Below are 12,910 nucleotides of genomic sequence, written 5' to 3'. Positions count from 1 at the left end.
TGGCGACTGGAGAAAAAGTATCAGAATAATTCAGACCATACATCTGTCACCTAAGTATACCCCTTAGTGACAAGACAGACCTTTAGACGAGCCACAGAACTATCAGGGTTGACTTTCTCTGTGTAAGCCCAGTGACATGCAACCACAGACTTGTCAGGAGGAAGAGGTACCAAGTCCTAAGTGCCATTGTCATGTAAAGCATTCATCTTTTCAACTATAGCATTCCTCCGCTCAAAGCGGGCTAAGGCTTCTGAAATAGATTTAGAAAGGGTAGCAAATGATAGAACAGTAACAAAACAATAATAGAAGGGTGATAAGAAGTCATAACAAACATAGTTGGAAATGGGTTGTTGAGTACATGTGCATTTACCTTTCCTAACAGCAATGCGAGGATCAACATCATGGGGAATATGATCATCAGACGAGGAAACCAAAGGTGTGGTAGTAGAAGCCGGAGGGGACTCTCTTCCTTATAGTCGCCGTGATGAATGCACTTGCAAATTAGGGTGATCAAGACGATGAGAAGGACTCGAACTACATGGAGACTCAGATGGTTGGTTGGGCAAGGACAACAAAGTAGAGTCTGGAAGATTAGACAAAGGATGAGACTCATTGAGTTCAGAAGTACTCCGGGACTGGGTGTAGTAAGGTGTAGACTCAAAGAAGGTCACATCGGCAGAAACAATGAAGCGATGCAGCACATGACTATAACCACGATATCATTTTGGAGTGGCCCAGAAAGACACATTTTATAGCAGGAGGATCCAACTTATCCTCCCCAAGAGTTAGTTGATGAACAAAGGACACACACCCACATATACGATGAGGGAGAGAGAATAAAGGTGAATTGGGAAAGAGAACGGAGCAGGGAATTTTACCACTAAGAACACAAGATGGCATCCTATTGATAAGATAGCAAGCAGGAAGTACAACATCACTACAAAACAGTCTAGGTACATGCATTTGATAAAGTAAGGTGCAAGTGATTTCAAGGATATGTCTATTTTTCCTCTCTGCAACCACATTTTGTTGAGGAGTGTGGGCACATGGTTATTGATGGACAATATCAAATTGAGTCATATAAGTGGTGAATTGTGTAGTGAAATACTCTTTAGCATTATCACTTCAAAGTATTCTAGCTGGAAAAACCAAATTGAGTCTTTATTTCAGAACAAAGGGCACAAAATACATGAAATAGCTCGGAACGATCTTTTATTAAATATAGCCAAGTCATTCTTGAATAATCATCCACAAAGGTTACAAAGTACTAGAAACCAAACTTGGACACAACTCTGCTAGGACGCCAAACATTAGAATGAATTAACATAAAAGGGCTTGCAACTTGTTTATTTACTCGGGAAGCGAAAGGGACATGATGGAACTTTCCTAGCTAACAAGACTCATAATCAAGACTAGACACAAAACTCAAATTAGGAACAAGACATTTTAACTTTTCTAGTGACGGATGACCAAGCCGACTAGGAGGTGTAGCAATAGCGGTGCTGGCAGTAGAGGGAGATAGCGACTCAAAGTGATAAAGTCCACCAGCTTCAGGCCCTTTGCCAATCGTATTCCTTGTCTTCAAATCCTGAATAACCACATAATCAAGGAAGAATGTCATTGAACAATTCATGGATTTAGTAATCTTGCTAATGGAGATAAGATTGAAAGGAAATTTGGGAATATACAAACCGAAGGAAGTGAAATAGAAGAAGTGGGATTTACAGTCCCAATTCCCTTGATTGCAGTGGTGGATCCATTAGCAAGAGTAACACAAGGTAGATTTTCAGGATATTGAAAAGTGGAGAAGAAGCTAGGTCTACCTATGATATGATTAGTGGCAGTGGAGTCTATGACCCAAGAACTAGGACGATAAGTATTGGATGACAAGGATACAGTGGGATTACCTGTTTGGGCAAAAGATGCAATGGGAATAGAAGCTTGTTGTGATGTTTGATATTACTGGAACATGAAATACTCTTCCTTTGACATAGATACATTATGTTGCCCTCAACTCAGCATCAAAGGTGTGGAGTCGGTGGTGGCTGCATTGGCTGAACCCAAAAGTGTGAAATTAGTGGTGGCTGCATTGGCAACACGTGAAGGTCTACCATGGAGATCCCAACACTGCTCGATAGTATGATTACTCTGTCCACAATGAGTGCACTTGCAAGGAGTACCTCTACCTCGTTTGTCTCTACTACCATGTCCGTTGAACCATCTCGATAACTTTTGCGGTTGTTTGATAGAGAACTAGAATCGGCATGTATAGCAAAGGCTATCTTTTTAGAGCCAGATGCAGGAGCAGGAGATTGCGTGCTAATGGAAGCGCGAAGGACACAAGAATAAACATTGGCAAATGATGGCAGCTCGACACTACTAAGTATCTGGGACCAGACTGCATCAAACTTGGGTCTCAAGCCCACTAGAACCCGAAGGACTGTCATCTGATCCCTCTACTTCTGCATTTGGAGAACGTTGGCAGTTATAGATTGTACAACGTTAGGCTCCTCATGAATATGCTTCATCTCTCCAAAATAATCTGCGATGCTCTTATCTCCTTTTTGTAACTGAAAGTACTCATGGGATAAATCATACATTCGTGTAATGTTACTAGAGTATAGAAGCTTGACATAATCCCAAATCTCCTTGAATGTATTTAGCTGCATACACATTTGTGCAATCTGTGGCTCCGTTGAATTCCATAAGATGGAAACAATCAAGGCATCATCTTGAACCCATGCTTCTTTTCTCCCCTCATCAGAAGGATCAGATTGGAGCAAGTGGTCAGATTTTCCTAATCCTGCTAAATAAACTCGAACAGCTTTAGACCATTGAACATAATTCTTTCCATCCAATTTTTGAGTCGTATCTTTGGCAGCGATGTAGGAAACAGACTTTTGGGATTCATAGACTCAATTTGAATGCTCACAAATTTGCATCCACTCCAATGTCAAACAAGAAGAACAATCAAAACTAATCGGGAAAATCACGAACTATGTGAAGTACCAACACAACCATGGACGAGATGAATGATTCACTGACTGATATAGCACTGCCACAGCCTCACAACTGGACACACGGACACTGTCACAGCTCCAAGAAACTCACAAAGAAGCCTTTACGAACACCAAACAGAAATTAACAGAGTACTGCAAATGCATGGTCGAAAAAGGTTGAATTTTTTAGCAAGCAACATGCCTAACAGCTTGATAATATTGTCTAGAAAAGGGATCAGAACATGGCAGATGGAAAAAAAAAAAAGGAAACGGTTGCTGGAAACTCACTCAGATGGCGGCATGTGGGGTCGGCACTGCCAGCAGTTGGCTGGCGCATGGCGGTGCTTGGGGCCTTTTCCGGCGATGATGTTTTGTGGGGTTAGGCTTTGGAGGGTTTTGTGTTTGGGTATATGGTTGGTTTTGTGAAATAACGAGGGGTGGAGGTGGATCTCAGAAGGACAGTGACGGGAATTTGTTTTCCAGTGCAACTGAGTATAATAGGGTTTAGGTTGGATCACACATCTCAGAAGGACAGCGATGGGAATGTGTTTTTCGGTGACTACCAAGTATAATAGGGTTTAAGTTGGATCACACTTTGATACCATGTTGAGATTTTGATAAAAATGAATGACCTAACTTGAAGATAGGTCTCTCCCTCCATTAATAATACAAATTAAAAACATTCTAATGATAATAATACCCTTACTAACTCTCATTAATTAACATACTAACACACTTAACATAATAATACTAAAAGATATAAATAACCTTTGACAATTACCTATGTTGGAAAGTAGTTGCTTCTAAATCGTCTAGAAGTTCTCCTTTCCTTTACTGGAAAGGCTCTGACAATTTGGGTGAATGAGCAGTTATTTAAGAGCCTCTGAAGAACGTTCTGCTTCTCCAATTTCTCTTGACGGTGGCTGTGGAGCCACAATCTGCACAACTCTTGCTATGATATCCTCCAAGGTTGAGCGGTTATCCAAGAGCCTCTGAAAAACGTTCTGCTTCTCCAACTTCTCTTCATGACTTCATGGTGTCTGTGGAGCCACAATCTGCACAACTCATGCTATAATATCCTCCAAGGTTGATAGACAACTTCATAAGGCTTCCAGAAACTTATGCCATCCTTCATTCTGATTCCCTCTTGGGAGGGGAGAAAGCTTCTTGATATATATAAACCTGCCCTTCCCATTCCTCTTCAACTCTATTTGAATTCTGGTTCCTCTTCTAAATAGCGCACCCCCCCACTGCCCATTTGCTGCCTCTTAAGGATCCGAACAGATCAACCCCAAGGATCTCAAAATCCATAAAAACTGCTTTTTCATGTAGATAAATGAGAAGAATCTCCATGCAAATTCAGAAAGTCTGAATGCTGTCCTACCCAGGCAATTTGCATTAAAAATTTTCCTCTCTGCTTTTATAGTAGAATGTCCACTCATTTCAGTCCCTTCTCCCATAACCACATAGAATATGTAGCAAGTAGAGTATCAGTTGACGGAAGAGCATGACCAGGCAGTAAGTAATCAAACAGCAGATGAATAGCAGCAAATTGTTGCACAGCAGCCAGTAATTAACTATCGGCAAATAATCAATCAACAAGGACAGACAGACGCAAGTCTTCTTGATACAGATAACATGATCACAGCCTCAGAAGAAGACTGACGATGACAGGGGTTGGTGTGAGGAGGCTGGTAGATGCAAAGGAGTTTCTCGCTGGTACAGATTTCCTGCTTCAAATTCTCAGATTCATGGTGGCATTCAGACAGTTTCTGAAGGCCCAAGAAAGATTTGAACAGTCTCTGAAGGCCCAGGAAAGATTACTGATGTGGTACGCAGTGCGCTTAGGTCTGTAGAACTTCTTCTGAAAGTCTGTTGGTAGTCGACAAGAGAGTCAGCAGGTGCTTTGTACTCTGTTGCTGGTGAGGGTTGAACGAGCTCTGATGACCAAGGAAGAGTTACCATATGGAGATGCGAGAGTCTGGTTAGAAAGTTTTTCGGTTGTCAAAAGGGATTTCTGGTAGATAGGATAGAAATAGGGTTCGGTTGCAGTGGTTGTGTTAGGGCTTTGGTTCGGTTTCTGCGCTAGGGAAGCAATGGAAAGAGGTTTGAGATCAGATTAAGGAGGAAGGTGATAGAAGAGGCTCACTGTGCTCGCTGTCTCGAAGGTGGGAGACACGTTGAGCCTTTTGCATTTTGGTTCTTAGTTATTCACAATCATATATTTTAATATTTCCCAAAGTTCCTTTCATATTTTTCATAATTTTAACATAGTTTAGTTTCGAAAACCAGTTTATGTTGTTCTTTAAATTCAAATTGGAATTTTCATTGATATTTCCATAAATTGAGACCCTCAAAATTTCCTTTGGAATCAGAGTTTCGGTCTTTTGATATTCATGTACACATCTTCTGTGCTCTGAAGATTTTTCAAGGAAACCAGTTTAGCACATGTTTATATGCATAATTAGACTTGTAAGAGATGGCTGTGTGATGTTTCTCAGGAAAGGATGTTAGGTGCACCATTGAGATTGCAAACAGTGTCCAAAATGAGAAATTATTTGTTGACTTCCATGCTATCTGTTGTCTTCTGAATTCCTTCTACATGTTTTATTTTGTTTTTATATATTTGCTATTATATGTCAATGTTATTGGTTGATTATGTAATTTATTTTCTGATGTTCTTTCTGGAGTGCAGTACAGGATGCCTGAAGCTTATGATGATGAAGGGGGTGTAAACCAGGATAAGAGATTTGCTGTAGCTCTGCAGCGTTACAGGTTAGATTTCTTCAATCTTGAAATGTGCATGTGATGATCACAGCCTCCTGAATCATCATTGACCCACAAACATTATACAAAAACAAATTCACCATATGTGAATGATGTTTTTCTTTGAATTCTATGAAGCATGAGTAAAATTCAACCCTTCTGTTCTAGATTGCACAGTAGAACTGTTTCTTTATTCTTGCATTTTCCCTTCACAGGGATCTAAGTTCTGGTGATAAAATGAATCCATTTGCAGAACAAGAGGCTTGGGAAGACCACCAAATCGGTAAACTCTTCTTCCTCTCATCGCACTTGGGTTATGCTTGCTTTTAAGCATTATATAATCCTTTTCACCTGTCTAATTCTGAAATCATTTTGTAGGAAAGGCTACCCTGAAATATGGTTCAAAAAATAAAAAGCAAATATCTGATGACTATCAGTAAGCAATGATCATTGTTCTGTTTTGTTATAGTTCTTCACTTCGTTGATGGATTTTTTGAACTTCAAATTTAGAAAAATGAAATACTTGGATGTCATGGTTATGGTTTTCCCTTGTTCCCACTCATTTTCAAATCCTATTGTGAATCTTTCATATTTAGGTTTGTGTTTGAGGACCAGATTGAGTTTATCAAAGCATCTGTGATGGATGGGGATGAGGTGTGCTCAGTAGCTTCAGCCGTGAGAGATTGATATTTCTTTTATGGTTCTTTAAACCAACTTTCTAAGGCTGATACGTCGTTATGTGCAGCTTGAGGATGAGCCACATACTGAGTCTCTTGACAACTTGATGGCAAAATCAGCTTTAGAGAAGCTTCAGGTGTGCATTTTAAGATCTTTTCTTGTTTATGTAAAGTAGGTAATTTTTTTCCATTATTAAATCTTAAAATTAATATGCCAGTAATTTAAATCCTGTGGGATCTATGTCTATAGTGTACATTATACAGTATGTATGAAGAAAAGTTAACGTATGAACAGGTTTTAAGTTCTCTATAAGATGAAAATGAGATGAGAGCATATAGAACATAGACTAAAAGAGAATAAACCCCAGATCTGTTCTTGGTTGCTCTTCCCGCTGAAGTTTGAGGGATTGCCTTGGACATTAATTTTGGAGTGATATATGAAACATGATGCTGCTTCTTGTTCCTTTGATAGTTCAGATAGATAGTAGATAGATTCCACCCTAGCAATTGTTCTCCCCCTGTGTGGGTTTCTAAGAGAATGGCAAGTGATAGGGTTTCAGACATTCAGTGCAGGTTGGGTCAAGTTTATACAATCTGATTGACGAAGAGGGGGGTGTCAGCTTTCTCTGAAAAATGTCTCTGTAGTGCAATGACAGGAATGCACTGAGTTTCTTGCCTGCAGTCGGTTGGAGGTTCTTGCCTGCAGAAAAGATACGAAGGTGTTTGAGGAGGTCCAACGGAATGATGAGAAAGTTTTTGGAGTGTTGTCGGTGCGAGGGGGAATGGGTATTATGCCTGAAACATGGTCTTAAATTTCCACGAAATTGTCAAAATTTCCGTTGAAATTTCTGATTTCCATCACCCTCGAAATTGAAATGGCAGTCAATTTCTGTTTTACATAATTCCCATCGAAATTTCACAAATCATTTGAAATTTATTGAAATCTCAAAATTTTATTTGAACTTGTTGAAATTTTAACTATAGATCGAAATTTCGTCGGAATTCAAATGAGAGATTTAGGAGTGAAGTCAAATTTCTTTCTTAATTTATTTCATTTTATTTATTTTATTGAAACAAAAAGATTATTACAAGGGATTTTGAAATTATATGAAAAAATAAACTTACAACAACACTTTTTTCTAACCATTCATCTCTAAATTATCATTAATTTTATAAAAATATAATATTTAAATGATTTAGGAATTTAATTTGTATTAACTGAGTATGTTCAATGTAAATTATTTTACAAATATATTTGATACAGAGATTATATTACCACTTCCACCTTATACGCAGCATAGATGCATTTAACTTGTAATGTATTAGTCCTAAAACTTATATTATGACGCCTATTAACCATTTATAAAGTTTCATAAAAGAATTCCATGCTTTACTACTGATTTCCATTATTTTTGTCAAATAAAAATCAAAACTGACATCGAAATCGAAATTTCCGTCGAAATTTCCACACTTTAGAGCTTCGAAATTTGATTCGAAATCGAAATTTAAGACCTTGGCCTGAAAGCAGTGTTTTGAAGCCAAGTGATATTGGAGGAATGAAGTGCATCTGGATGGTGGTAAAAGTCCAAAGGTGAAGAACAATATGATAAACAAAATATAAGCTTCTTTAAATATAAAATATTTGTAGGTGCAGAAGTTTGTTTGAGGATTGAACTAGGGGTGCAAGGGGGGAAAATTGTAGTTTTGACCACCAACACACAGCACTGGAGATGAAAACAAAAAGCCTAAAAAACTATATTAAAATAGATTGAACCAGACTGTTGAACCGGTTGGACCACCAGAACTGGAAACCGGATGGCTATCTGGTTTGCCTTCCGTTCTGGGTTTAAAAACATTGCCTGAAAATCGTTGAAATCACTTGGGGCAAGAGGAAGACTATTGATTGATCCCTGAACTGGAATTAACAAAGCTGTGGTAGTCCATAGGGTAGATCCTCAGGGGGTTTGCTGAGGAGAAGATAACTTCGCCACCATTTGGAAGAGGAAAAACATTCTGTGAATTATCTCGAAGTCCTAAATGGCCCACAGAGAAATTGGAAGTTGGAAGTTGGATGGCGATGTATTGAGGGAAATTGACCTTGATGAAACTACAAAGTGAGGAGTTGTATCAAATGGGCGAGGATTTTTTAGTCCTTGCTTGGAATAATAAAATTCTAGCCACAGAGATGTCAAGATGGGCTCACGGGTGATTGATATTCCAACTTAGGAGTTGGGTCCTTAATTCAAGATGCAATATGATGAATTTATTAATCACATATTGAAGGAAGGGGGAGGGCAAGGAGGAGCAAGCCATGAGAGAGGAAGAAGATCAGTTAGGAAGAGTGTCTGAGTGACATGGACTTGTAGTTAGTCAATTATAGTACTGAATTTGAATTTAAAAAATGATTACGGGCTTTAAATTCCAAAGGATGGAAATAGCCATTGGGCCATAATGAAGAAGTGATGCAGGGGCAGCATCAAGGTTCTGCAGCCATGGGAGAATTTAGAAGAAATAAAAGAGAGGAAGGAAAGGGAAGGGACTAGGCAGGTGAGAGGAGATACCAAGGGGGAACTCACGTTCAATTCCAATTCAAATTCATCAATAACTGTCTACATCATGGCTTTCACACACTATTTATAAGAATGCCTAAACACATAAAATTACACACATACCCTTAAAACTACATGAAATCATGAATTACAAACAAACCCATACTTTACACAAAAATTACAAAAAAGTCCTCAAAATACACATAATATTATACTAATCAAACTAAATACATGATAAACTACTAATTAAACCCAACAATCCCTTAACCCAATTCTTCTTATTATTCTCCAACATGGCTTTTCCCAAGATCTTGCTTCTTTGTCCTACATCAACTCTCCCCCAGTTAGAAAAAATTCGGCCTTGAATTTTGAAATGTTGGAGAATCAAAAGGGAGAGGCAAACTTGGACTCTTCAAAAGCCAGTGCTTGAATGAGACAAGAGACCACATTCTATTGGCAGCACCATAGACTTGAGTTGAGAATTAGCATCAATGAACATATCGGGGATGACAAACTCAACGATAAGAATGTTTGAAAGACTTTGGATGTCCTCAAACACATGCATTTCCTTGCTTGTAGTGTTTTCAAGTTGAGTAAATGTGACTGATTCTTTGTCTTGGTTAATTGGTAGAGCAGACTTCCTAATGATTTTCTTCCCATTATAGTGGAAGACATATGTATTCTCAAGCCCTTGAGTCACACCCAAATCATCCAACCAAGGAGAACCGAGGAGTACATGGCCAATCTTCATAGGTAGGATCACACCAAACATTAGCCAAATACTCACCCATTTGGATGGGAACCAAATGTCTTTCATAGACATGTACAACAGTGTTATCAACCCAAGATATCTCATAAGGCTCCGGGTGAGGTTCTGTATGAAGCTGCATTCGAGTGACTCCATTTATGGAAGCTACATTCATTGGACATCTTCCATCAATAATGATTTTGCAAACCTTTTCTCTCTGCATTTGTGAAGAACTTGAAATTGTGCCCAAGGTATGATAAATGACATTCCATTGTCCTATTATTTGTCACCATGTTGCTGAATTTATGCATATATATATATGCATACAATTTTAGCTATATATCACAACCATTGAACACAATTTTCCACAAGCCTTACTCCCAATTTCTCAAAAACTATCCTCAATTCACCTTTGATATTGATTATCCTGCTGAAATGAAACAAATGCACAAAGAAAACTCACAAATTACAGCAATAAAACCTGATTTTTAATACTGGATTGACAATTTCTAGGGTTTCATACCAAAAATTAGCTTCCATAAGGCTCCGGGTGAGGTTCTGTATGAAGCTGCATTCAAGTGACTCCATTTATGGAAGCTACATTCATTGGACATCTTCCATCAATAATGATTTTGCAAACCTTTTCTCTCTGCATTTGTGAAGAACTTGAAATTGTGCCCAAGGTATGATAAATGGCATTCCATTGTCCTATTATTTGTCACCATGTTGCTGAATTTATGCATATATATATATATATATATATATATATATATGCTGTAGCTATATATCACAACCATTGAACACAATTTTCCACAAGCCTTACTCCCAATTTCTCAAAAACTATCCTCAATTCACCTTTGATATTGATTATCCTGCTGAAATGAAACAAATGCACAAAGAAAACTCACAAATTACAGCAATAAAACCTGATTTTTAATACTGGATTGACAATTTCTAGGGTTTCATACAAAAAATTACCGCGCTTGCTTGCAATGTAGTGTCCACAACCAAAATATCTTGCTGCTTATCAAAATATCATGGAGAAAACACCAAATGCTTGTTGTGAGAACCAATTTCTTGCAATTCTGGCAGCAGGAGGAAGTCCGGCAGAATCCTCACTTGCCGTCGCTGGTGCATGGGGCATGTGAGTCTCCGGTGGCGAGATTCCAGCGATGAAACTTCAGGGGAGATCAGCGGGTGGGGAGCACAGTGGTGGTGGTGGTGTGATGAGAAAAACACAAGATACTTGGGATTCTTGAAGGCAGACAGCTGGAGTATATTTATCTGGCGTGTGGGGTTACCTCTGGTGGTTGAACGGTGGTGAAATTGAAGGGAAGGGTTTTGTGGGGGTTCTGTTTTTGGTGATGTGGGTGGTGTTGCAGAGTCAGCTGGAAATTAGGGTTTTGAAAAATGGGACACAATTGAAATTTCTGAAAAAGACTGCACAACTGCTTCTCGTGTTTTTATAAATTTTTTCTAACTAAAATTTCAGAACAGAAAATAATCATAGAGAGTGATGGAAGGGAAATAGGGAGAGGAAAAGACAAGAAGGAAAAATGTATAAGAACTAAGTAGAAGAAGAATAAGAATAAGAAGAAGAAGAAGAAGAGAGAGACAGAACAGAGAAGGGAGGATTAGATACAGAATAGAGAGTGAGAGAACAGAACAGAGGCAGAGCAGAAAACCAGTGAGCAAGAAGAGAAGAAAGAAGAAGCAGCAGCATAGAGGGAGTGAGAAGTTACAGAACGGAGGAGGAGAAGGAAAGAAGAAGAAGAGAAGGAGAACAGCAGCAGCAGCAGAGGGAGATGGAAGTTGCAGAACAGTGGAGGGAGGACGAAGAGAAAAAAGGGGGAAGAAGAAGATTGAAAGGAAAAGATGGAGTAATTGAAATGGTAGAAAGAGATCGTGGTTGGGCTTTGATACCAAATGATGCTGTGGCAGCATCAAGGTTCTGCAGCCATGGAGAAATTAGAAGAAATAGAAGAGAGGAAGGAAAGGGAAGGGAGGAGAGAGGAGATTCCAGGGGGGGAACTCACCTTCAGTTCCATTTCACATTCATCAATAACGGCCTACATCATGACTTTCACACACTATTTAGAAGAAAGCCTAAACACATAAAATTACACACATACTCCTAAAACTACATGAATTACAAACAAGCCCATACTTTACACGAATATTACAAACTAGCCCCCAAAATACACGTAATATTATTCTAATCAAACTAAGTACATAATTAACTACTAATTAAACCCAACAATCCTTTAACCCAATTCTTCTTAATTATTCACCAACATGGCTCTTCCCAAGATCTGTCTTCTTGTCCTACATCCAGAAGGTTATGAGCTGAGGGGGAAACATTGATGTGGACTTCTTCGAAAACCTAGAGCCCAGATGGAAGGTTGTGTCTAGCTCGGAGTCTAGACCTCTAAGCACCTTGAGATTATGGGCTGGGGATTGGATCAAGCTAGATCTAGAGCGGATGTGGGCAAGGTCTTTTATTCAAGTGTTCCAAGCCAAAAATAGAAGAGATTGAGTATTAATGAGAAGGAATTGTGTTCAGCGAAACCCTAATTCCACTCTGAATGAAGGAAAATGGTCCTCAAGGTAATGGTTCACCATCAGTGATAATTCACCATGGAAGTAGGAGCCTCCTTCAGCAGGGAAGCTGGGCAAGTGATACAGAGATTGTTACAGAGTTTGAGGTGATCAAGCAAAGCAAATTGAGTATGAATATTGTTTAGGTTGTGCAACACGAGGAAAAAGGATAACAGCTTGTGGGTCCCTAGCCATGATCAATCCCACCATCAATGAGGTGGTTAGTTGTGGTGGTGTGGACTTCCTCCAATATGTTATGGGTGGCCATTCTGAGCAAACTAAAAATTGGCCCACAACATGCCATGGCTCTCCATTAAATTTTCCATCTTTCCATTCCATCTTTGAAGATGAATGAGAAAATATTATCACCTAGATCAGAAATATTAGCACCATATCTGTGATTCCAGGCTTTCATCTAAATACTTTTACTAGTTTGGCAGTTCAGGGTCATGCTATTAATTTTAATTTAAATATCTCTGTAATAAAAGGAGATCAACTATGCTTCTGTACAGGGAAGGAGTTCCAGTGAAAGAATAACGAATTCAATTTTAGGCCCAGCTCCATATCATTAGA

The 12,910-nt window shown here is 38.9% G+C and overlaps 1 protein-coding gene across 2 annotated transcripts in view; it reads left to right on the top strand.

Moving 5' to 3' along the window:
* The window catches only part of LOC131146582 (pre-mRNA-splicing factor ATP-dependent RNA helicase DEAH1-like), a 59,516-nt gene that overhangs the window by 14,915 nt on the left and 31,691 nt on the right, over positions 1-12,910 (top strand). For both annotated transcript variants that reach the window (XM_058096257.1, XM_058096258.1), the window contains 5 exons: positions 5,695-5,774; positions 5,981-6,048; positions 6,144-6,201; positions 6,362-6,419; positions 6,511-6,579. In XM_058096257.1, coding sequence (XP_057952240.1) covers positions 5,695-5,774; positions 5,981-6,048; positions 6,144-6,201; positions 6,362-6,419; positions 6,511-6,579 — 333 coding nt within the window. The remainder of the gene's footprint in view (positions 1-5,694; positions 5,775-5,980; positions 6,049-6,143; positions 6,202-6,361; positions 6,420-6,510; positions 6,580-12,910) is intronic.

The sequence above is a fragment of the Malania oleifera genome, chromosome 13 (genome assembly GCF_029873635.1).
Source record: "Malania oleifera isolate guangnan ecotype guangnan chromosome 13, ASM2987363v1, whole genome shotgun sequence".
Taxonomy (NCBI): domain Eukaryota; kingdom Viridiplantae; phylum Streptophyta; class Magnoliopsida; order Santalales; family Ximeniaceae; genus Malania; species Malania oleifera.
Note: the sequence above shows the minus strand (reverse complement) of the source record. Positions and strands in the feature narration are given on the sequence as shown.